Source organism: Aptenodytes forsteri, unplaced genomic scaffold (assembly GCF_000699145.1).
Source record: "Aptenodytes forsteri isolate BGI_AS27 unplaced genomic scaffold, ASM69914v1 Scaffold190, whole genome shotgun sequence".
Taxonomy (NCBI): domain Eukaryota; kingdom Metazoa; phylum Chordata; class Aves; order Sphenisciformes; family Spheniscidae; genus Aptenodytes; species Aptenodytes forsteri.
In genome coordinates this window covers 1-25,690 of record NW_008794597.1, presented here as the reverse complement: position 1 = coordinate 25,690, position 25,690 = coordinate 1, and the positions used below count along the sequence as shown (strand labels likewise).

The 25,690-nt window shown below is 39.6% G+C and overlaps 2 protein-coding genes across 3 annotated transcripts in view; one reads left to right on the top strand and one right to left on the bottom strand.

The window, feature by feature from the left end:
* The window catches only part of FBXO11 (F-box protein 11), a 40,521-nt gene extending 24,933 nt beyond the window's left edge, over positions 1-15,588 (top strand). For both annotated transcript variants that reach the window (XM_009272689.2, XM_009272688.1), the window contains exons 11-22: positions 7,108-7,325; positions 7,643-7,728; positions 7,810-7,904; positions 8,982-9,104; positions 9,210-9,295; positions 9,630-9,706; positions 9,825-9,968; positions 10,915-11,025; positions 12,192-12,299; positions 13,551-13,659; positions 14,078-14,176; positions 14,255-15,588. In XM_009272689.2, coding sequence (XP_009270964.1) covers positions 7,108-7,325; positions 7,643-7,728; positions 7,810-7,904; positions 8,982-9,104; positions 9,210-9,295; positions 9,630-9,706; positions 9,825-9,968; positions 10,915-11,025; positions 12,192-12,299; positions 13,551-13,659; positions 14,078-14,176; positions 14,255-14,384 — 1,386 coding nt within the window. In that variant the 3' untranslated portion in view covers positions 14,385-15,588. The remainder of the gene's footprint in view (positions 1-7,107; positions 7,326-7,642; positions 7,729-7,809; positions 7,905-8,981; positions 9,105-9,209; positions 9,296-9,629; positions 9,707-9,824; positions 9,969-10,914; positions 11,026-12,191; positions 12,300-13,550; positions 13,660-14,077; positions 14,177-14,254) is intronic.
* On the bottom strand, positions 15,555-24,547 carry MSH6 (mutS homolog 6). Its single transcript, XM_009272690.2, has 7 exons — positions 22,260-24,547; positions 20,427-20,692; positions 19,682-19,799; positions 17,325-17,414; positions 16,660-16,814; positions 16,260-16,459; positions 15,555-15,709 (listed from the first exon to the last, which is right to left on the bottom strand). Exons 1-7 carry the CDS (start codon positions 24,454-24,456, stop codon positions 15,628-15,630), a joined length of 3,108 nt encoding a protein of 1,035 aa, XP_009270965.2. The 5' UTR covers positions 24,457-24,547; the 3' UTR covers positions 15,555-15,627.
* Positions 24,548-25,690: the final 1,143 nt, after the last annotated feature.

Sequence of the window (25,690 nt, the reverse complement as noted above, 5' to 3'; positions counted from 1 at the left end):
TCATTGCAGGGGGGTTGGACTAGATGACCTTTAGAGGTCCCTTCCAACCCAAACTATTCTATGATTCTATGAAAATTACACACTTAAAACCAAAATGTGATCAGAGTATGGTGAACTAAATGTCAAACTAAGTAAGGGATGCTGAAGTTAATACTGCTCACTGTCAGATCAAGTGTAATGTTCAAAATCAACATGATTTCAGATTCCCTCTTGCCTTCACAAGGATACCACAGAATTTGATTATCTTGCTGTAGGCATTGGACACTGCAGGACATGGATACCTCCATGGATTTCCCTCCATGCATTTTGTTCCTAGCCTTACTAACTGACACACTTCTTGCCTAGCTATGGCTAAATATATGTTAGGCCTGTTCTTTGGCAAGAAGATAATAATTAGACCTGGTATGTTATATCCACGGATGTTCTTCTTAAGTAAATGTCTTCTATCATATAAGTAGTAGTTTTGCTGGTAGATCTTATTTAGTCCCTGGGAAAGATAAATAATGCTTGTGAAAATGCAAGCATTAGACACTAATGTCTTTGACTAGCTGAGAAAGATGAGTCCCAAGTCACACTTTTGCAGACATAGCTTGGGTGTAGACTGAACATCTGTTTTCTCATTTCAATTTGCTTTCTTTATCTTCTGACCTTTGGATCCACTGTTTCTTCTATATCCCTCATGTATTTCATCTTGCTGTCACCACCATCACCACCCCCAATTTAGTATATTCAGAGATCTAACTACAGTAGACATTTATTTTTAACTTAGACTCATTCCATGCTTGCTCCAAGGAAACTATAGTCCACCATTTTAAAGTAATCTTATTCTTAAATAAAATGTTTATTAATTCAGGTACTAAATTGCTTTAGCTTTCCTACTGAACTTCTACATGAGGATTTTCTACACTGTGTGTTATGTGTTGGGGGACTGTTGGCTAGGTCTCAGATGCTTGTTGAATAAAATAATAATCTCTTGTAATAAGACATTTCTTTGGGGAGATAAATTTCCCTAATTTTGATGAATGATTAATGCAATTATAGCTAATACATAACGTAGCAAGCTTTCAGGGAGGAAAAAAAAATGTAGCTTTATCACGGGTAAGAGGAAGAAGAGAAGCAGCTGGATTTTGAAGATCGATATTTTGATCCCTGACTGGGTGTTCTTAGGCTCACTAAATTGTGGATCTTTTTTTTCCTTTGTTAGGATATCTTCTTTCCCTTCTAACCCAAATCTGGTCGGGTTCTTGATGAGCATTGGCAGTTTGGAAATAGTATTAACAGAAAATCCACTGTGGATAGAAACTAGTGAAGCCTTTCTCCTTTCCACCCAAGTTGCTGGGGAGGTAGGGGTAAAGAAGCAATGCAGTACTAGTTGTAGCTGTTTGATTTGCAGTTTCCTGGTCTCAGTGGACGGTAAACAGGTCACGGAGTGCTGTTATTTTTGCTGCTGGCATAAAATCTTGCCAGTGGAAGGTCAAACGTGGTTGGATTTGGCTCTGTTAGGTGCCTCTTCTCCACTCTCTTAGTTAGATCCTAAGGAGCATATTTGTTCTCTGTTGGGCAAGATTATACCAGCCCAGAAGAATGCCCTTCTAGCAGTCTTCTGATAGATTTCTTTACATCATTTTATATTCTCTAGAGAGGTAGTTGTTTGGCCATTTTGCAAAGAGTAGTGGCAAACTTAAGATATTATGTCTTTGTTTTATATTATCTCATTGTTTGGACACTGCCACTGCCTTGTTTAAGCTGTATTAACATATTGTATAAGCGCTCCTAATCTGCTTCAGTGGATATGTATATCCATACATCCCTCCAAGACTTAAACAGGCTTGGAAACATGTAATAAAGTGATGTCAGCTATAGAAAAGCTGGTAAAGGAGAGTGCTTCAGTAATTCCTGGAGGGGAGATGTCTGTATGTAGGCTTGAGGGTTAATTGGAAAGTCTGGCTAGGAACTGCTTCTTGTTTAAGTACTGAAGTATAAATATTAAATATGAGTATTGAAATATTAAAAAAAATTAAAAAGCCAGACTGAATTCACTTGATTCATTTTAAATAAAAGTGTATTTGATCCATTTTCTTACCGGTGGAGTGCCTGTTCCAATGCTGGGATCAGTGTGATATCACAAGTGAAATGGAATAGAAATAAATTTTTCTTTTTTGTTAAAGGAAACACTAGCACATTAAAGAGAACATGTGAATAATATTTATCTCAGCTGCAAATATTATTGAAATCTTTCTTAGTCATAAGCTCCTTTGAAAGATTCCTCCCCCGCCCCCCCCCTTCCATCTCAAAGCCTGCTTTTGGCAGTCTCTTCTGTTCTGTGTCATGCTAGTGATAGAGTTGATGTAAATATTGCCAGTGATGTCATTTCATACACTTCAAGTGACATGGTATTTTTCAGATACAAATCCTACATACCTAAACAAATTAATGGATTTTCTATGTTTACTTCTCTCGCTTCCCTTCTGTTATTTTTGGGTGTGTATTTTTCTTTTTTTCATTACTTGTGACTGTGGAGTTAGTACATTCCAGTGCTGAATTCCTACCCTACACATTCTTTTCCCGTGGGTTTCTGTGCTGGAGTGCTGGCTCTGAAAGGTTCAAGAGTGCTTTGTTTTTCAGTTTCATGCTCTCAGACTGTTCTTTGTGTTTTGATACTTGTAGAAACTTAACCTCTTATTTCTAAACTGGCAATATTCTGACGTTTGCCTTAGTATTTGTGCCAAATGTTTAACAAGCAGGCATTAAAAATGCAGCGTGGCATTGGCAGCCCTCAGTGCCTTATGCTGACCTCTCTTGCCAGTTGCTTGAGATGAGCTGCCAGACGTTTGTCATAAACTGTATTTAGTAGTTGTATGCAAACAACGGAGAAGTTCCGATTTACTGTAAGAATAAGCATAACTTTATAGTTTAAAGCTGAGATCTAGGCATAAGTGTCTTCATTTTCGTTGCTCCCAAATGAGAAACGTAGCACTATTGCTTGTTTTTTTTTCTTTTTGATGAAAGAAAAGTATAGTAGCATGTGTCTAAGTTGGGTGATGGTGACTAGTTGGCAGCTCAGTCTTTTAAATACTACAAAGCAGATAATTTTAAAGAAGCGTGTATATAAAGTCCAAAAAACATAAATGAAGCTTACGCCAGTTTCTATACAGACTAGATAAAAACTCAGTTGGCCTTTTGCTGCAATAGCAAATTTTTCCTATGCACTAAAATAAAGGGTTTGTTTTGCATCTTGAATGTAGTTTTCTTTATGCTGCATTTGGATTTTTATAAAATCCACCAACTTTAAAATAAAGACCATTCCAGGCTTTGGGAGGCAAATTTTTATAAACATATTTTTTGTGCTGTCAGTCACACTTATTATTGCTATTGAATTAAGTTGATACAGAGTCAGACACTCTTTAGCAGTTCATTTCTTTCTATCTTGGTCTCCTGGGTTTTTTTCTTAGCCTGTTGGGAATACAGGTGTCAATAAATATTTAGGAAGTGTTAAAGCTTGCAGAATTATCTCCTTTTTTTTAATTTATTTTAAATACCTGTATTGTTCAGACAATAACATGAAATATCTCTGCCTTTCTGTAATGTTGTGATCTTTGAGACAGAGAAAGAAAAAAAAGCCCTTTTAGAAGGAAGTGCATGGGGGAAAAATTCCTCTGAGAAGAAAAGCAGTGAATAAAATCCCATCAGTTACAAGTTTTAACCCTAATGCATTTCAAAGCAGTATTTGTTAACTAGATAAAATGCAGAAGGCAAAAAAAAAAAAAAAATCCAAGTTCAATTACTGAGTCATCTTGATGTAAAAAGTCTTCTGAGCTTGTCCAGCTGCGCAGGAACCTTTCTTTGTCATCACACCAACTTTTTCTGTACACTAAGTAGTGTGTGGAAACATCAACATTACCATTACTGCGGTGTTTGTCTGTGATTACTTTCTCTGCTCAGGTCTTAACAGGCTGCAGCGGTGTGTTCTTGCCCACACTTTCTGTCACTGTATCTGTCATCTTGTGCCCACAGCTAATGCTTTGCCTGGTAGTTTAAATAAATTTGGTGTACAGAGCTACTTTTTAATATCTAGGATTTTTCAAGCAGAAAGCTACTGCTAAGGTATTTTGAGTCTCCTTACACTTGGCATTTTTGTGTACGATTGTAATATTTTTTTCCGCATGCATCCCTTATTCCTTCTTCCTTATTAATCACAGGGGCTCTTTTTCTTACTAAGCAATCCTGGCACTGCCAGGTGCTGCATCCTCCAGGTTCTTCTACTGCTAGTTGATGAATTATAATGAGAAACCATCGCAAACCACAGGTAAAATACCCAGCACGCTTGAAAAGCATTCTTAGAAGGAGCTGGAGGCAATATAATGCTTGCAATGCCTCTATGCAGAGGAGGAGTATTGACCTTCCTGACCTTAATAGCCGCCTGGCAGAGTCTTCATGAAGGATCTGGGCTTGAGCTGCCCGACAGCTGGATGGAGCTTAAGAGCTGCAGGTTGGGCAGCCCATGCATGCTGTTAGGCAGAAGTGGTAAGAAAGGAACAGGTTGTTTCTAATAGTGTTACTGGTTATACCTGGAGCTGGCAGTAAGCTTTGGGTTTGCAAACGGTATTAGTGGCCTCTATGGATAATAGATCATTTAACTCCATACTTAGAAACACTATTTCCTTGTTAACAAAATATTTGTTAACTTTGCAAGAAGAAGATGTTGTCTGAACCCATGTGTGATTTCTTGGGATCCAGAAGTTCATCACTTAAAAAAAAAAAAAAAAAAAAAAAAGGGAAGACATCTTAAAGAGGATATAGATCAAAGGCACAACAATGCCATCTTTCTTGAGTTTCTCCGAGGGCTTCATTTTAAGTGACAGCGAGGGAAAGAAAGTGGTTCCTTTTGGGATAAGAAGTCCCGAAGACTGCCAGTTGGCATGAAGGTGTATTTCTGAGGAGATCACCTTTAGATTCCCCTGTCTGTTAGTCTGTAGCTTTCTTGAGAACTCTGAAAACATCTTGACTCACTCCTAAGAAATCTAATCCTAAGTCCTTGAAAAAAATTTATTCTGAATATTTACAGAAAGTAGGCTTTTTCCATTTGACTTTTTTATTTGTCACCCAGAGGGGCCTGGGGAGCCAAGCTGTGCACACTGATAGTACTTTTTGGGGGAATGTTTAATCAATGCAGTGCTTTCCTGGCTGCAATCCTCAAAGTAGGGAGAAGTGCATGCTGTCTGATTTCCTCGTTGAACTGTATGTATTTCTGCTTTTTTGTAGTCAAAATATGTTTGATGAAGTCCCTTAGCAGTTCACAGCACATAAGTAATACAAGAGTGAAACAGAGTGCTTTCTACCTAGGTTGGCAGTAACTTGCATAATTTCCATGTGGTGGGTAGTAGAAACTCCAGGATTGAGGTGCTCATGGTAGTAGGTCATGCGAGTACAAACAGTGGAATCCAGTTACACTGAGCAGTAGGGGGATTTGTGCTTCTTTGTAGTTTGCAAGTAAAACAAGTCTCAGGATTAGTGAGACTAAGTAATGAACTTCAGTGGCTACAGGAGAAACAGCGTTTGGACAAGGTGCCTACGAGGGTGACAACGATCAGTGAAAGTTGGGCCCCTTTCCTTTTGGGTCAGATGTTTTACCTATGTACATGTTATCAGTTCATTAAACAGGTAATCTTTTGCACGATGAGGACCGATACTGCTAAAACTATAGCTGGAATCATATAGATTGTTTACACTATAGATGGCTTTGCAGAGCACAGAGACAGATATCTAGGAGAAAAGAAAGAACTAAGACCGGTTCATATTATCTTTCAACCATGTGTTCTTAGATGTAGGGGACAGTGCTGCTGACATACAACCAGAACTGCAGAGTACTGCTCTGAATGTCATGTGCTCTGTCTTTACTCTTGCCTTCCGCAGCTGCCCACTGGAGATAGTCTGGGTTAGAGCTTTCAAGAGCTTGCATCCAAGCCATCCAGAAATTAAAAAACATCACTTGGTGATTGTCTACCGTCTCCAATAAGAGATGCTTCCTCTCTTTCAGTTGTTTAGTTTCTGTTCTTTTAGTTGGGCAAAATGGGCATATAATACCATTAAAGTTCAGCTCAAAGAATAGGTTGAATTTTAGTATCAAAATGTTCTAAAACCATGTCAGAAAAATGCTCTGAATGGACTGACACAGTGCAGTGCAGTGCATAGCCCTGGAATGAACTAGAATCGGGGAAATCATTGGGCAGAAAACAATGATTTTACCAGATGAATTTTCAGATGGACCAGTTCATTGTGCTGCTACACGAGTGCTTATTGGCATAGCAGAAGGAGCATGCCTGGGATGGCTTTGTGGAATGTCTTCCCCCGCCCACCCCATAGCTATGCTGTTTATAAAGCATTTGTTTAAATACAGTTTTGTTGTAGGCCTATTACTACTATTGCAGTGTCTAAATGGAAGTGTACACCCTTTCAAAAAGGGGAGGGGGGAAAAAAGTTTACCGGTTGGCTGCTCAGACCATTCCAGCCCTGTAAAAATTACTCATCTCCCACATCCATATGTATTTATTCTGACCAGTTATTTCAAAGAAATTTAGGATGATGCTTCCTAAATAAATCATACTCTTACCAAATACGTATGGTTCTGGGTCTGAAAATAAGTAGGTAGTCTTCTCCATATCTTTATATTGGACCTGTGGGCTTTATGGCCTTTGAAAGGAGTCTCATCCTTAGGAGCTGCTAAGGAAGACTGATATTCAGTCCTCTTTGAGGTGCTATATCCAGAGTTGGCATTTTTTCTTGGTATTCCATGGGCAGTAATAAATAGTAATGCAAACACAGTGTCTTTGAAACTGTTGGGTTATTCCATATTCCATGGGCAGTAATAAATAGTAATGCAAACACAGTGTCTTTGAAACGGGGGGGGGGCAGGAAATTATATAGTGGCAGGGGCCGTTTTTATTATGGGTTTGTATATATTATTTTAATTAGCTATGTAAGTACTTACATATTGTCAATTTTGGTTCTGTTTCCTTTTAAATGAGGATTGTATTTAGAGGGGAGGGAGGGAATAGCCTTAATTTTAAAAAGGACTTTTACAGGAAACTGCATGTTTTGTGTCTTAAGGGTTATTTTGAAAGCTGCAACATACATAGAAACAGGATAGCAGGTTTTGAAGTGAAAGCATATGCCAATCCTACGGTAGTTCGGTGTGAAATCCATCACGGCCAGACTGGAGGAATCTATGTTCATGAAAAAGGAAGAGGACAATTCATAGAGAACAAAATCTATGCAAACAACTTTGCAGGTGTTTGGATTACCTCAAACAGTGACCCAACAATAAGGTATTGTTTTCCTCATCGATATTTTACTCCTTAGAAGAAGAGATTTGATGGGGATGGGAAAAGTGCAGTTTTATTTCATTTATTTATAATGAACTGTAAATAGTCCTGTATATGTAAAAGTTAAATTGCTGTCTGTGTTTGGTTGAACTGCATTTTTAATTTGCATGTATACTTAGAAATATGTATTTCTCAAAGCGACAGAACATAAATTCTCTTTTTTAAATCTGAATATTCTACAGTCCTAGACACTATATACGTGTATAGCATTGTACAGTGTATTATAATCATTTCATAATGTGGATACTTTTGTTTCTTAGGGGCAATGCAATTTTTAATGGGAATCAAGGTGGTGTTTATATCTTTGGTGATGGAAGAGGCCTTATTGAAGGAAATGACATTTATGGTAAGCTAATTTGCTTATTGCATCTTGAATTCTGAGAAAAATGAGTATGTAAGTTGTATTAAATAACACTTTTGTTAACAGGTAATGCATTAGCAGGAATACAGATTCGAACAAACAGCTGTCCCATAGTTCGACACAACAAGATTCATGATGGTCAACATGGTGGAATTTACGTAGTAAGTATTACCTACAAACAGGAGTAAAAACTTGCATTCTGTTCATATAAATGTTGGAAAAGGGTATTCTATGTAAAATATTTCATTGTACTTACAATGACTGAATTTCTTACGTTATAAACTAGGTTAATTGTAATAGACTGAAGCTGGTGCTGATATTTAAAAGATGAAGGCTCTTATGAATGTCACTAAATTATTTCTATTACAGAGTAAAAAATTTAAAATGGGATAGATGACAGAACTTCACCCATTTCTTGGTTAAAAGCGTTTTAAAGGCTTAGTTTTCACAGTAGTTTGTCATTGTTTAAAAAAAAAAAAAAGAAATCTGTTCAGCTTTTTTGGAACGTAATGTGTTTACCGCTAACCTCAGAAAATATTTTTTTTTTTGCCTTCAGGATGATATACATTGCAATTGCTGTACGGTCGTGTATTGTAAAAGTGAGGAATAAAGCGCAGTTCCCAGCGTGTGCAAGGGCTCTGCTAATTGAACTGAAAGAGCTGTCAGGTTCCCTTAAGCAATATCAGATTTTGAGAAATATTTGTGTATCTTTCTGCCAAAAGTTACCTAAGGTTCAGCTAATGCTGCAAGTGTGCAGCTTCATCTCTTCATTCTGTAAATCTGACCAGAACAGCTTACCCTGACCAAGAATACTGTTGCTTTACTTTTAAGCACAGACACGTGGTAAAGATAGTTAACTTAAGAGACATGCCAATTTTTAGTCAGTCTGGTGGACAGGGCTGGGTGTAGGTTTAAGTGCCAGGTGCCACAGCTTTTATCTCATCACATGACACTGGGGAGATACCTCTTCTACCAACAGCTACCAGGGATTTGCAAATACTACTGCAGAGCCTTGAAATATAATGATTTACATGCAGAGTGTTCTTCGTTTCATGGCAAACATTCAAAATCATGATGTACTGTTACTTAAAAAAAAAAAAAGTGAAAATATGTACCCAAATCAAAAAGAATTACTTTGCTACAGTAAAGAAGCCATGTTGGGGAGGGACGGGTACAGCCAGAAAAACAGTATTGGCAGTTAGCAGGTTTTCTCAACTCTTAAATTGTCTTGTATTTAGCATGAAAAAGGACAAGGTGTTATTGAGGAAAATGAAGTTTACAGCAATACTTTGGCTGGAGTCTGGGTGACAACAGGGAGCACTCCAGTCTTGAGGAGAAACAGAATACACAGTGGGAAACAGGTGAGTTTTGCTCTGTGGTTACAAGGGGGCCATGGAGAAGAAAGTTCTTCTGTGTTTTTATACTTCATTACTTTGGAACTAATAATTTCATTCTCGATGTGTTAGGTTGGAGTTTATTTTTATGACAATGGACATGGCGTGTTAGAAGACAATGACATCTATAATCACATGTACTCAGGGGTTCAGATAAGGTAAAATGTATTCTGATTTTATGTCAAAACAGACGTAGCTTGTTTTGTGCTCTTTTGTGTCTTTTTAACTGTTCTTGTCGTTTTGTTTCTAAAAAACCCTTTTTTTTGAAATCCAGTATGTCTGCATATCTTCTTCTTCAACTTACAAGAAAAGTATTACTAATACAGCCTGGATATTGACTAAATATGTTAGCATGTTTGGAAATAACCATATTTTAGTAAGATTTTTAAGCAGCGAGATCTATGGGGCACTTCTGTAGAGGTGTGTTAAACGTTTGGCCTTAGGAGATAGTAAACTGTTTTAAATTACTTCTTTGCTTACGTTTCTCTCTAGAACTGGAAGCAACCCCAAAATCAGACGCAACAAGATCTGGGGTGGTCAGAATGGTGGTATTCTTGTCTATAATTCTGGTAGGTTTGTTTTCACATTTATCCAGAACTGTTTATGTTCTGCAATATTATCTCTTCCCATTTATTATCCTTTTTGATTTTTTTTTTTTTTTTCCCCCCACCCTTCCTTCAATTTTAGGGCTTGGATTTATAGAAGACAATGAAATCTTTGATAATCCAATGGCTGGTGTATGGATTAAAACAGACAGTAATCCTACACTAAGAAGAAATAAAATCCACGATGGAAGAGATGGAGGCATCTGTATATTTAATGGGGGAAGAGGTAGTTTTTTCCCTTACTGGCATATACTGAATATTCTGGATAAGAGTTTAATTTCAGATTAAGCAGTGCTTTTTAAAGTCCTTTTTAAAGTGCTCTTTAGAAACCTGTCTTCTGAAGTAATAAAACTGTTATAACGAACATACACTGATGCTTTTTAGCCTTAATTACATCAGTAACACTGAAATCTGTGGGAGGCAGAGAGGTAATTAATCTCATCCAAGAAGGCTGTTAGATTGCTGCTTAGGACAGTCCTTTTATCCCATCTGCTTTTGTAAGCTTTGCCATTTGACTGAACGACAGTATTGAATTCAAGTCATGTAGCCAAAATCACGCATCTGAACAGTTCAGGTTCTGCCAGTGTCAAAGATTTAGGGGAAAAAAAAAAAAAGACAGATCTTTAAGGAGTCTCTTGTATACTTGTAAATTTAGAAGTGGTCCTCCTCTGAAAGCCCCTGACTGTTGTGTGTCCTGATAATCAGCTTCTGATATTTTGTAGATAATCACTTGCTGTAAATGAGCTTTATTTTTAAGTTAAGCATTTTAAAGTAATCGGTAATCCTGTCCTGCAATAACAAAAATGCAAGTTAAGCTTTGCTTTGGCAGGCTGCTTGTTTTAGAAGACAAGAACAGAAAGATGTTAGAAAAACTGAAGAAAAATTTGGAAAGTGAAAAGACTTAGTGTTTCCTCAAAAATAAAAGTTTTCTGTAATGGTGCATACGATCCCAAATTTTATTCTGTATACTGAAAAAATGCACTTACATGATTACACACTGAGAATTACTTTAAACTTGTATCACTAACTTCAGTGCTATTGGTGGGTATTCCCCAAATGAAAGGAATTAGTAGGATGATGATACATGAGATCTTTTGCAAATATTTCACAGAATGGTTACAGGTAAGGAAATGCTAACAAGCTCAAATGTCATGTTTGTTGGTCTGTCATAGGTCTTCTGGAAGAGAACGATATCTTCAGGAATGCTCAAGCCGGTGTTCTTATCAGCACCAATAGCCACCCTGTGCTAAGGAAAAATCGAATATTTGATGGATTTGCTGCAGGTTTGTGTTGTTTAAATCCAATTTTGAAGTGTTAGAGCTTAGAGTAAGCTCTTCACAAAGCTAACTCTGAGTTTCTTTACCCACAGTATTTAGCCATTTTAACAGAGATTGGGATATCCTTCAGTGTATTCTAGAAATCATTTGAGAATTCAGAATTGTAGCCAGAATATCTTAACAGCAGTCTCTGGAATTACTAGCATGTTGAGAAACAACACATATTCTGCCTTCTCATTTTTCTGTGAAATACCTTTTCATTATTTTACTTCAGAAGTAATTGATAAAGCTGTCTAGGACATACTTATAGTTGATCTGCTGGATGCTGGTTTGAATGTTTTATCACTGCTTTAAAACCTAGGAAACAGAGCAAATATACATTTTAAAGAGATTTGAATTGCATCTCAAGTTCAACGTTCTCACTCCACAAACTTGAAAAATGATTAAAATGAGCGTTTCTTACTCCAAAAGAGATGAAGGATGTTTAATAGTGATTTCTGTGCAATTTACTGTTTAATGATCGCAGTTCCATACGTCTTGTTCCATTCCATTTCAACTAAAATTGCATTCTTGAGTTTTCTCCCATCTTTCTTTCAGAAGAAGCGAGTTTTCTGAGAAGAGCCTCTAAAGGTGTTGTTTCAGTGTGGTGGGGGGGAAGGATAGGTTGCTGTCAAGAGCAGCCCTGGACAAATGACTTGGAAGACATGGGTTACTGATAAAAGCTAAGATTTAAAGAAGTGAATTTTAGGTGCCCATCTTGAGAACTTTTTTTAAAAGATATTTTAAAAAGGGTAAGGTATGTGCACAAGAACTTTCAAATATATGTGAAGATGACAGGTTTAAGCACCCAAAAATCATATCCCTCTTGAAAATACATGATCATAGTACCGTTTTATTATCAGATAAACTAGTACTGTATTGTTACTACCAGAAACCATGCATGCCAGCCATAGCTCTTGGAAAGGATTCTACAGAAGTATTTGAACCTCAGTTTTATTGCAAATTACAGTGCAATTTCTAGCTATGTCATTTTCCTTTTTTCCCCCTGAGTTTATGATGGTTTAAAAAAAATGAACAAACTATAGATCATGAGAGAGGTACAAATGCACAATCAGTAAGGATTTAACTTTCCCACTTTCTTTTCTCTTCTTTGTTCCCCTGACCTGATAAAGGTATTGAAATAACAAATCACGCAACGGCAACATTAGAAGGCAATCAGATTTTCAACAACCGCTTTGGAGGTTTATTTCTAGCATCTGGTGTCAACGTCACGATGAAAGGTGAGCCTGAGCCCTCGTTGGTTGTTTGTTCACTTTGCATTTTTTTTATTTGGTGCTGGGTTTTGGGTTTGTCGTACCATTTCTTCCATTTTTAGCTCAGATTTGGCACCACCTTAAGCTGAGTTGTAACTAAGAGTTTCAGCTGAAGGTAATAAACCAAGCTAAGCTACCTTAGATTTTTAGACAGCCAGACACTTCAGAGGTAACTTAAGGTTTTCCTACCATATTAAAACTCTGTTATTAGCTCTCCTGTCTCAAAATTGTTTCCGAACTGGCTACTGGTCTTTGGCACATCTCAAATTCCAATTCTAAGTTAGTATAATGGAAAGTCTTTTGTCACATACCTGAAAACAAGCGTCCGGTAAATAAACATGCCTCACTTGGCTTCTAGGATCTAAAAGCATGAATAGTCACAATCCCAAATCACTTTTTTCAGAAAGTAGGAACAGTTTACATACATAAAATTCCTATGTATAGTGGGGAAGCGTGCATGTGACAGGTTCCTCTTGGAGGAGATTGGAGTGATGGTTTGAATGCCAGGCAGCTCCAGGAGGTTATTCTAGAAAAAAAAAAGTTCAGTTTGCAGAATTTTTACCTGCTTGGCTATACTTGTTATGCCTTTTCCTGTATGTTCTTTACACCACGTAAAACTCAAGCTCTGGCTCTCTGCTTCACAGCTTAGGTGCACTTTGGGACTTGACAGAAGATCTAGTAGCTGAATAACAGAGGGGATTATCAAATTCGCTATGCCTCGGACACGTCTTTTAAATGCTGGAGGTGGTCAGACCTAATTCCCACCTCTGTTTTGTTGGAAAGTGCTTTATTCTTAAACTCCCCTGGGGGAAGAGCCATGCTTTTCTGCTTTCTAAGGGATGTGTAAAAGTCCTTATGGTAGACAAGAGGCTTTCAAACATTTGGGTTTCAGACTTCTCAACAGAAAACTTAAGCCTGGTAGGAAGGCTTGTTTCTCTAACCGTTTATTTAGTTCACAAGGAGTATTTAAATGAAGGCTTATCAGGTGTTTTATGCAATGCACGCAAAGAGGAACAGTCTTTCTGGTCTGAGGAGTGCGCTGCACTGGCTGGGCATCTGCCTTGTAATCTGGCATTGAGGACTTGATATGCTTAAATGCCAAAACTAAAGTGCAGGCATAGAACTAACTGTTCCGAATGCTCTGCTTTAACACCTCAAGAAAAAAAGTCATTGATCCAGGTGTGATTAGTTCTTGGCTTTTTTTTTTTTCCCCAACAGATAACAAAATAATGAACAATCAAGATGCCATAGAAAAAGCTGTCAGTAGAGGCCAGTGTTTATATAAGATATCAAGTTACACCAGCTATCCGATGCATGACTTCTACAGGTAACGGGTTCTTTTCCATCACCTACAGTAAGGTTTTCAAATAAAAACAATTTCTCTTCTAGCAGGACCCCTAAAACAGTTGCCATGTGTCTGTTAACACCCAAATGTGTGCTCTTCCTCAACTGCAATAGAAGAGGATTAAACAAGTTCCTATTGTCTTGAATTCACTGTGGGCTTGAGGAGAATGTATTGTTACTGTGAACCTGAGCCTAAGGGATTATACAGAACTGCTTTTTTGAAACAAGGAACCAAAAGTATGCCATGAAATCCAGGTTCACATAAAATTCCCAAGTTTTACAGCCCTGTGCACATCCTTTCTTTAGTGCTTTTTTCCTCTCCCCCCCCCCCCCCCCCCCCGAGCACTTTTCTCAGCTCATCATTTTTTGATTCATGCCTGACGTGATGTGTTTTACTTCAGATGTCACACCTGTAACACCACAGACCGTAATGCCATATGTGTGAACTGCATCAAGAAGTGCCATCAAGGACATGACGTAGAATTCATTAGACATGATAGGTATGTTTCGAACGAGTATGTTGAGCAATTTTGACAACACAAGTAAAGTAGAAACTGAAGAGCTCTCTTTCTTCCTAGGTTTTTCTGTGACTGTGGTGCTGGAACACTGTCTAATCCCTGTACGCTTGCTGGAGAGCCTACACACGATACAGATACACTATATGACTCTGCTCCACCTATAGAATCTAATACATTGCAGCACAACTGAATTCCTTTCAGAAAGAAAGTCCTGCCATTCTAATATCGTAACTGTTAAAACTTTTTTTTTGGAGGAAGTTATACTTGCCCATTTCTGCAGAAAGAGACTGTATTAAAGCGGATGTGTGAGGTGTTGACACTATGGAGCTCAACCTACCAAAAAAGAAAGTGGCAATATGTTGACTCAGGATAACAGAACTGGGCGTTTTAGCATTACTGTGTAAACAAAGACTTTGAAGGGACAGAAGTGAAGAAAAATAAGCTGCAATTTTGTACAGATACCAACTTCTGAAAGCTGGTGTTTTTACAAGTAGCATTGAAACGCAGTCCAATTTGCAGTAGTACTATTCTGTAGACAAGCAGCATTCTTTGTTGCTGCCTTTATGGACATGGGTACCAATTGCTTTTGTAACATGGTAAAAAATGTGAGCTAGCACTTCTGCATTTCTTTTGATTTTTTAACATTTATTCAGATTGAGAAATATGATTTTAATGCTTTAATCTCATGTAGTTTGTTTCTAATTTCAAGCAAAAAAAATCTTATTGTACTTGAATGTGTCCTGTTTTGTTAGCACACCTAGACTTGCTGTAACTGTACTCATGTCCCAGTATGTACGTTCTTTCTATGAAAGAGAAAACACTAATCTTAAATTATATCCAGCAATTTTTCTGGTGTCCTCTGAAGTTAGAATAATCTCCTTCCCTGCCCCAGCAATAGTCTGTACTCAAACCACCCTAACAAAAAAAGCGAGTGTTTTAATGAGACTTCCTAGACTATAATGCACTATAAAACAAAGTACCCATGTAACTAAGTTTTGTGAATGAAATTTTACTATGTTTTAAAGTACACGGTAGAAAGTCTCCTCAAAACAGTCTTGTACTTTACTCTGTTCATAGTTTTTTTTGAACAGTCTGGACATTACTTACATAACCTGCTGGAAATCACAGCAATTTCCTGCTCTAATGAAGCTGAGACAAGTATATATACAGCCCTATACAGTTTCATAGCTTTTTTTCCATTTATGTGTATTGGTGACAGTGGGTAATCAACAGCCTGAAAGTGTATGCATGTACCATAACATCTAGACTTAATATATTGTGGAGTACTCAATAACCATTATGTAGAGGGTAGGTAAGAATTAAAGGGTTTAATTTCCTAGGAAAGACAATGGAAAAATGGTCATTTTTAAAAAATAAAGTTTATTAGATCATAACGTTGTCTGATACCACCTTTTTGACAAACACTTGTGTTCTTAAAGATGATTGATCATAGCAGTAAGTTTCTGAACAGCATGTGCATCGCGTGTTGCACCATCCACCACCAGGCACAGATACCTAAGGAGAATAACAAAGTCAGCTTTACTGGACACAGACACGGAGGGGCAGAGCCCAAGCTTCCTGTCACTTGCACAGCTTTAGAAGACACAGATGCCATTTCGTGTCTGGTGTAAAGGCTGCCAGCAGCCATCGCTGCCTAACACGGAGGCAGCCACGGGGTTTCTAGTACGACTGCAGTGTCCCCCGGTGCCGCCCCCCCCCCAAGCACTGCGCAGCAGCCATCAGCACTGGGCTTATTCACGCATTCCTGCAGTTTGGCTCAGCTCACAGCCAGCCCAGCACCTCTATGCAAATTAAGCTCTTAGCCCTAGAGACTAGCACAGTGACCCAAGGCTTAAAATACTGCATTACTCATCATATCTGCCATCTTGTAGTCAGGCTTTAGTACTTCCCTCCCTCACTGCTTGTGAAGTACATCTGATATTCACAAAAATAGTTTTAACTTCCCCCTCTACTGTGAGACTATGAGCAAAAGCCACTGCCCAAATCTTAAAATGGATGCCTACTAAGCAATGCGCAACTTGGAAACGGAAAACCACGGCCTTACCTAAATATTCTCAGTGAAATGGTCATTTTTTCAAACTCTTGGGCTTTTCTGTGCCCCTTCTGAATAACTTCCTCTGGAATGTTAGCAAGTCTTGCTGCATTGAAGCCGTAGCTCTTTGGACATGCTCCTTCAATGAACTTATACAGGAATGTAATTGTTTCCTGGCTTGGATCCTCACTCTCATTTTCAACCATACATGCCTAGAAAAAGTACGTTACAAGTCAGTGCATGTAATACTTACAGACTAATAACTGCATGAAACGTCACATCCTTTTCTCAGGACACCTCTGACCCTGGGCAGAAGAGTGCAGAAAAGCACGCACAGCACGAGATCTGCCAGCCACAAGGAAAAAATCCTTTACTTCAGTGCTCGCAACTCGTGCGTTACACTTGCACGTACCATGTGACCAAGCCGCACAGCCACATTGTGCGAATAGTCCTCTACCAGCGAGTGGTAGTGGGTGGAGAACAGGGTCCGACACTTGATTTTCTCCGCAAGTTCTTTCACAACTGCACTCGCTATAGCTGTTCCGTCAAAAGTAGCTGTGCCTCTGCCTGGAGAAATGGAAAAGCAAGGACAAAAGGCAATGCGTTGTTTGCCATGTATCAATTCATCTGTTTCTTTTTCTCCCTCTTTGCTGTGTGGATGATTGACAAACAGTGATTGCTCACCACAATCAAACAGTGGTGAGCAGTGAAGGCCACCAGCATCAGGGTGAAGTGACCTGAGTATTTGCCCTATAACAATCACTCTCTTCTGCACGGCAGAAGACGACATTTCTGCTCTCTTGAGACTTGCTGCAAGCAATTATGCAAAGGAAAGCGGGAAAACCTCAACTAGAAGTAGGCTAATAACAACTGGGGGGTGAGAGGTGTTGTATTAGTTCCCAGGGCACCTCAGAAATGCATGTTTTAGAGAAAATTACATAGATACTGACCAGTTAAAACATTAGGAGCATTATGATAAAACTGCCCCTGTGTACTTGGTTGCCATTTAGACAGCCCAACCACCTCACAGCTAGTCTTTAATCTTAATTTCCATCTATTACAAAATAGACTAATTACCCAGTTCATCCACGAGCACAAGGGAATGCTCTGTTGCATGCTGGAGAATGCTGGAAGTCTCACTCAATTCAACGAAGAAGGTACTTTCGCCTTTAAAAGAAATGACAAAAAAAAAAAGCCACTAAGTAGTCAAAGATCTGAAAACCACAACTAAGCCCCCATTTAATCTGCACTAGAGGCTTGGTCAAGCTAAAATGAAACTTGACAGCAAAGTGAAGATGAACAAAAACATCAAGCGCTTTGTCCAGCATGAAACTGGTGGGTCTCCATTTGCCAGAAAAAGCAGGTTTTGGTTCCTTAAGAGTACAGGCACGGGCACAAGTACTCATCATACAATTGAGTAGGTAAGTTTTAGGCCACCTTTTCTGTCTACTTTTAATAGCATGGGTCAGATGTACCAGCTGGACAAAAAGGGGCACAAAGGATACAAGATGGGGAGAATCTTTTGCCCCTTCTTGCTCTTAAATGCATGAGGCAGGCCTACAGTGTGTGGCTTTTCAGTGTGAAAAAGCAAGCAGAAAATCTTAAAAAAGACTAAGAGACTAGACTTATTGGTTTGGCTGTTGATGTCATAAGGTAATGAATTATTCAGATAATTAAGGCTGCACTTATACGTACTCTACTCGAGTGAAGTATGACAAGAGAAATATGCTGCTGCTGAGGACTGAACGTCTTACAGGAGTTCCAGCAACCCAGACAATACGAGGCCTGAAATTTAGACCTGAAATTGTTTTTTAGGAGATTACAAGCAGAAGTACATACACAATTATTCAGACCCTTGCGCATGATAAATCCACATATATAAAAGTCCAGATTTACTAGTTCTTTGTAGGGTGCATTCCAAATAATCACATGCAGCAGCAATTCATGTTATTCCAGAGCAGGCAAGTACTGACTTCCTGTACTCGTGCTGCACGAGCACTGCTGTGCTCCAAGTAAGTTCTTCATCATGAATTATTAAGCAGCGTCCAGCAATCCCGATTTTCTGCATTTATTTAAAGAAATTTTCAGGATTTAATGTTTTTAACAGTGTTAGGAATAACCATTTATTCACTCTAGAAAATAAACCCCTAAAATTACATAGGCAATTTTAAAATGATATTACTTAAAAGTTACTTCATGAAAGTCCTGTTGACATCCCTTACAAAATGAGTGCCATGGAACAACTTTTGCTGTGCTTTCATTTCTGCACAGTGTGGAAACTAATGCGTCAAGAACAGATTTCAAAGCTAGTTCTGCTGTGCGGCGTTCAGCCTCATGATGTGAAGTGTTAAAACATTTGTGCACATATTTGGAAGAGAAAAGAATAGCTCTCAGTTGATAGAAAAAAAGTCGAAAATGCTACATTTTTCTGCAAGAGAAGAGGTGGCCTAGAAAGGGCAGGTTTTATTTCTAGCATAAGCACTTAAGTACTCTTCCGTTCTTAAGATTTCTTCTTGTACTGAAATTAAACAAAATGGAAAATAGCTGGGCAAAGAAAGCCTTAATAAAATCCTCTAGCTGCAAAGAAAAGCCTTGATTTGGGGAAGTGTAAATATTTTTTTTTAATTAAGAACTCAGAATGATTCATTTCCAAATTCCTTATGTGCAACAAGTTCGGTAGGCTTAACTCCTTTCATATTCACTGACCCACATTTTTCAGCACAAAGATCACAGAAAATCTGCGCCCTCCTTCAATGAGTTGTGATAACTGCTCTTATTACCACAAAAAAATATTTGGTTTTTCTAGCCCCGTGACGCTTTGCCTACCACCAACAGGCAGGCTTTCCCATTGCAGTTGTTGTGTCACCCTCCACTTCTGTCTTCCTCTCCATGGAAGAAACAAAATACGCCAAGAATTGTCAACTACTGCTTCCAAGAAGGAAGCCTGCCTCGCTCTTCATCGTCTGAAGAAATCTGATTTCAGACATAAGGCAGGCATTCCGATTGACACAAGGGACCTCTAGTCCTTGCGAGAAGGTACAAAAACAACTCTACAACAGCTACCTGAACATCACTGTCCTATTCCAGAACACTTAGAAAAAGATACCTATGTAAGTAGTACACAGTCAACTGTACAATACCCAAAAAGATATTCCTCAGACTTGCACCCAGCTGGAAGGCAGGCTTTTGGTATTAAAATTCATTAAAAAGTGGTCCTATGCGTCTGTCAAAAATAATGGAGGACAGACATATCAAACAAACCAAGCGTAACTACAATCCTGTTTCTACTCTGAACAATGAGAGACAACAAATTAGCTTCCCAGCTCTCCCTGCAAAATCAACAGACTATCCCTTTCCAACTTGCCACTCAAAGCAAGAAGAGAAACTCGCTCGGTGGCAAAAGCACTTTGGACAGCTGGATTTCAGGAACTCACCTGACATAATTCTGTCTGAGGCGCCAAGTCTCGTAAATACTCTGTCGATCGGTGTAAGCCTGCAGACTTCAGCGGGTACGTAGCATCCCAGTTGAGCCATTATAACCAGGAGACCAGCCTGCAGAACAAACATTAAAACATTTAAATTTTTACTGTGTGCTTGGAGCTTCAGTTCCACACAAAGAACGAGGGAATGAAACTGCCCTTCCCCTAAAACAAGGGGTAGAGGACATAAAGCTTCCTACTGTTTTAACAGCTCCAGGCTGCAGCATCACAATCTCAAGTAGGACTAAACTACTCTGAAAGCCCTCAAAACACCAGTTATCGCAGCAAGCAGTGTTTATAAAGCAAACTCCCTGTTGCTTTCCCAGTTGCCGCTGATCTCTATTTTCATCTTGTTCAACCTGCAGAAGCATCTTTTGCCAGATGATGCCAAGTCCTGGATAAGGCCACTTGAAAAAGATAAAAAGTACTCTATCACTTTTTCCCAACCCCCTCTCGTAAGAGAAACAGAACTTACTCCTCACTAAAGTAAGCGAAAGTAGAAAATCTCCTACCTAAACGTGGGCATTTTCTACCAGATTATATTTTGTCTTTACAGTGTAATTGCTGTACTGTGCTGCACACCCTGAAGACCACTGCTGGGACCTCCTTTGACATTTATAAACAGTCAAGTCATGCAATTCCTTTATGTGAAACACAGAGGTACTCTGGAACATTCGATCTTACGTAGATAGTCAATCACCTGTCTCATGAGCGTAGATTTGCCACCCATATTCGGGCCAGTTACTAACACACATGAAGCTTCACTACTGCTATCTTCATCTTTGCTTCCTATCACAATGTCATTAGGAATAAAATCATCCCCAAAGAAAGTTTTTGTAATGCACGGATGGCGTGAATTTTTAAGTTCCAGGAAGGGAGGAGCACTATCCACAGGCAGTAGAATTACAGGTCGGCACAGTGGTCCGTCACCATCTTGACTGTAGTTAGCAAAGGACATCAAGACATCTATAAGATTAAGAGAAATTCCAGTAAGTCACGCTTTCACTGTTCTTTATTCATTCACTGGAATGCATTTACTTATTGAATAGCATTTTTGTAAACACAATTTTCCATTTCCACTCCATTTCCCTGTTAAGGAAAACACCCAAGAAGTGCTCAGGAAGAACAGGTAAAAGGTGGGGATATTCACAATGTCTTTCCTCATTCCTTCAGGATTTCTGCTGATGTCAGATTAAAAATCCTCCCCTCTAGTTTTTAGTTTAAAGGTCTTTAAAATCCACATCATTTCACTTCAAAAGCGCTTTTTTTTTTAATGTCCATATATAAAATATTATTTTCTTGCATTGGTTTTTAATTTGGAACAAGATAAGTGACGAGGAAATCATAAAGAGGAATCTTCTGTGACAGTGCATTACTTTGCCAAGAATCATCATACTGCTTGAAAGTTGCCAGAATAACTTTACATAAATATTAAAATTCTGTTGGCCTGGCAGAAAGCAGCAGCACAACCCCCCTCAATTAGCCTAGCTCGATGGTTCTAAAAGCTGATTACCTACAAAATGAGACCATGTTACCTGATATTAGAGACTTTATGTACACATATTACAGCTGAGCCTGAAAGCTGTCTCCCTCTCTACTGAAAATCAATTCAGTACTTGCCCTGGTACTGTGGTGTAGCTAATGCGACTGCTTCCCAGCCCACTCAGAGAACCCATTCCGAGAACACTCGCTGCCTGCCTCCTCCCTTTTGAGACTTTATGTACACATATTACAGCTGAGCCTGAAAGCTGTCTCCCTCTCTACTGAAAATCAATTCAGTACTTGCCCTGGTACTGTGGTGTAGCTAATGCGACTGCTTCCCAGCCCACTCAGAGAACCCATTCCGAGAACACTCGCTGCCTGCCTGTCCTCCCTTTTCTGCCCCAGTGGCATTCAGAGAGTGCTTTCATTTTTCCCTGGAACAAAGACATCCCAGAGTGCCTCATGCTAGCAGAAAAATTCACAGTACAAGAGTACGCCGGTCCTGAGAAGGGAATACAGGAGACCGTTCTACCCCAGAAATTTAAGGAAGATTTGGGGAAGTCTTCCTACTAGACTACCTTCTTCAAGGCAGTGATAACGACCACTTTTTTATTTTTAAAGGCCGCTGAGAAAGCAGCCTGCTCAGATGGAAAGGAGATGACTAGCAGGTTAAGAGTTTTACACCTCCATCTGCCTCACTGCCTTCATTTAATAAGAAGCTACTAATCCATACACGAGAATCCTAGAAGCAGCGAGAGACCCACCAGGCTACGCTGAAGTGTGAGAAATACTCAGCTGCACACCTACAATCACACAACGGGAATGAAGAAAGAGCTTGCAAACACCGAGACCCAGCAACTGTTCTGCCGTTTACTGACAGGAAGGAAACAGGTGATCACTGTTAATTACCAATGCTGTTATCACAATCAGAGTTTTTAAACTACAGATTTAAGAGCTGGCAACAAGCCTTCTGTGCTTATCCAGATCAGATTTCATCATTTATGATACAAGAGTATTTTTACTATATGTCAAAATGAAGAAAACCTCTTACCTAACACAGCGATGCATTCCACAGCTGTCTGCCAGTCTTTGCTATTTTTATCGAAGTTGTAAAACAAACGCCTCATACAGTCTTTTAGTGCTGCATCTCTGCGCTCTTCAGCATTAACCATTGCAGCCAGCATCTTCTCGATCTCCTTGGTCCAGTAACGTTTATATCCCTTCCTGGTTGACTTCAACTCGTATTCCTCAGGCAAATTACGTGATATTGCACTTTCCGGTATTTCCATTTGGTACCGGTTTTTGCCTGCCCCCCAGTACAGCATGGATTTGAATCCAAGCAGTTTGCGTTGCTTATCCAGGTACTTGTGAAGATCTTCCTCTACAGCTTTAATATCCTGTAGTGCTTTATCATAATCGGGGTCAAAACCCGCCTTTGGAGTAATCACTCCTGTCTTTCGAGCCTGGTTATGATCAAAAGCAGTATCCCATCTCTGAAGCTCTGCACTCAAGTCTGGGAAGCGGCCGCCTGGATTTTTGGCTTTGCGGGTGACTAGCTGCTTAAGGACTTTAGATTTGAAGTCACTGGCAATTTCTTCTATGACATCGACAATTTCATTCATTACTTTAAACCCTTCCAGTGCAGACAAAAAGTCAGCAATTTTTTTTTTGCTGTATTTGATTTCTTCATAAAAGATGGCCCTGCTGTCAGGATGGTTCTGACTTTTAAGTGGCGATCCAATACTGTGAATTTTGCTGAGCAGCCTTTCAAGGTCAGGAAGTTTCTTCAGGTGCTCACTAACTTCGGACATTTTATCTGGCACTGCCAGAAGGTCCTCAACAGCATCTAAACGATCATTGATGGATTTAGGATTACAAAGCGGAGCGCAGAGCCACTGTTTGAGGAGCCGCTTCCCAAATGGCGTACAACAAGAATCAATCCTTTCCAACAAAGTACCTTCTGTGGTTCCATTGGTTCCGTTCTGCAGGACTTCCAAGTTCATCAGGGTGACTCCATCCAGCACCATCCGCTGGTCAGTTTTGGCAAAGAAACTACTTGAACTCCTAGTTTTTGCAGTATCAATATCCACAGGGACATACTCCGCAAAGTTTGCCAGCGATAACAGCTCCTGATCAATCAGACATTTTTTGAGATAGAAGACACATCCCCCAAGAGCTGACAGAGCTAATTCACTGTTTTCACCAGGAGTTAATCCCAGCGAGTCGCTCTCTGAAGTCAGAGATTTGATTACAGAGGGCAGAGAACATCCATTTTCAGGGTTCTGTTTCTCCTTGAAATAGCCTTCTTCAAGAAGGACTTTTAGTGTTTTCGATGCATTCCAGAACTGGGAACCAGCGATCAGCCCTTCCTGAATGCAAGAAACAAGTGAGCCCTTCAGTATCTTCTGTGTGTCCACAGACAGGTTCCCCTTCTCATACAGTACCTGCACAGGAGTGTAATGCGCTACTAAAGTCCTAAACCTCGAACAGTGCCGGTCATCTGAGAACTGGCCTACGTAAAACTTCCCCACCGACGTGTCAACAAAGCAGACCCCATAAACACGTTGTCCAGAGGAGTCTTCTTTTTCCTTAACGCACAGAAGGTATTTGTTATGGTTCTCAGAGGGATCACAGTCCAGAACACTGTAAGTCTGAGTTCCTTTGGTGATGATTCTGCATATTTCTCGGCGTACAACCTTGTCAAATTTTGTTGGGTGGGCCATTGACTTGTAGCGCGTTTCCATCATTTCGGGAGTTTCTGTTTGCTCAACACGGGCTACCTTGTAGCCTTTCTGCACTAGAACATCAGAGAATCTGCCAAACGCAGTTTCTGGAAAACCTGAATGGGCCCAAGTACCTTTCATGAAGATCAGGCCCAACTCATTTACGCCAGTGACTGCATCCATATGATACAACTCATAGAATTTTCCAACTTTGTAGAAAATCACAGCATCAAAGTTTTGACTCTTCAGCTGCCACCACCTCCGCATTCCTGGCGTACACTTGTTGAGATAGTCCTCGGGTACATATAGAGTACATGGGTCATAATCAGGGTCACCCTGCCGTTTCCTGTGCGCATCTTTCTTTTTCCCTTCCTGCAGCCAATCAAGCTTTTCATGTTCCCATACTGCGAAGCCACTGATGCCTCCGCTGCAAGCATTTGCTTGAGATTCAAAACTTTCAGGTGCTGCAAACGATGTCAGCTTAGACTTGGCTTCTAAAGAAACCGTTGCTGCTCTTTTGGGCATTTCAGAGCATTCATTTTCTAAGCTACTCCTTTTAGCAGGCTTGTTTATCTCTCTTCTCTTTCGTTTAGAAGGGACTTTTATGGGACTTTCTGCAACACTCTCTGCGTCCGTCTCTGTGTCAGTAGATTCATTTTCATCCACCCCACTACTAGCTTCCTCGCTGCTTGCCACTTCTTTCACATCAGGCTTGAACTCTACGTCAGAGCCATCGTGATCACTGTCAGAATCCAACACTCTTCTTCTTTTGGCTTTTATGGCACTTTCCCTGCTCGTTACTCGCTTATTACTTTTCACATCCTCCTCACTATTGCAGTCATCACTGTTGCCTGATGCACTTTCACTCATCTGCTGGAAAAATAAATTATTTTACCTATAGAAAATTCTGGCTACACAGTAAAGTATCGCTGCTGCAAAGGGAAGCGCAAAAACATGCGATAATGCAGTAGCTATGATACTTCAAGCAAGAGACAGTAGAGCCACAGCCAACTCCATTTACCTTCACAGAATTTAATTTTTTTCTGGTTAACAAACTGCTACCGGCCAGTGGCATAATTACTCCTCTTTGTATTCTTTACAGCCTCGTTCGTTACTTTGCATAAGCGATGCTGATGAACAAAACATTTAAACTGGACGAAAGGCATATGGTATATGAAATTCAGCACAAAGGAGAAACGCCTCCAGAAGCTAACTCCGTGCTGTAATTTTTTCCTACTGACCTATGTCAGAAATGTGATTGGGTTTTGCAGCCTTTCTGTACTAGCCTATGTGAGGTTTGCCCATGGTTTTTTTTTTTTGGTTTGGTTTTTGTTTTTTGTTGGTGTTTTTTGTTTTGTTTTGTTTTGTTTTTTTGAGTTAACTACCTATTCCCACCTGCAAACATACTACCTTATTGTAATCTTCAAGAAGATCATGCATGTCTAGGAGAAAGACAAGAAACTCCACTGTCTGCCTTTTCAGCCTGAAACTTTTAAGAACTCCAGCACCACTGCTGGAGAAAAACAGCAGTGGAGGGACTGTAATGAGTAAAAGTGCCAGTGCCCACTGCGCTGTTGCCACAAACATAACACAATGCTTGGAGTGGCACCCGTCCCTCGGGGCAATGTCACACTGGAGGAAGAGTAAGTGGGCCACGCTGACAGAAGAGGTGCAGAAAACCATTATCCCATTGACAGTTTACTCGTACCATTCCTTTCCAAATAAATCTATTGCAATGCATATGGTGGTACTGAAATAA

Bases quoted from the DNA above. Each gene is read 5' to 3' on its own strand.
- MSH6 (XM_009272690.2), bottom strand. From the start codon at position 24,456: ATGCCCAAAAGAGCAGCAACGGTTTCTTTAGAAGCCAAGTCTAAGCTG. The intron at 16,815-17,324 runs GTAATTAGTCTA...CCATTTCTCCAG, and splicing joins TGTGCTCGTGGATGAACTGG to GCAGAGGCACAGCTACTTTT. The intron at 15,710-16,259 runs GTAAGGCCGTGG...TATTCTCCTTAG, and splicing joins ATTTCACTGAGAATATTTAG to GTATCTGTGCCTGGTGGTGG.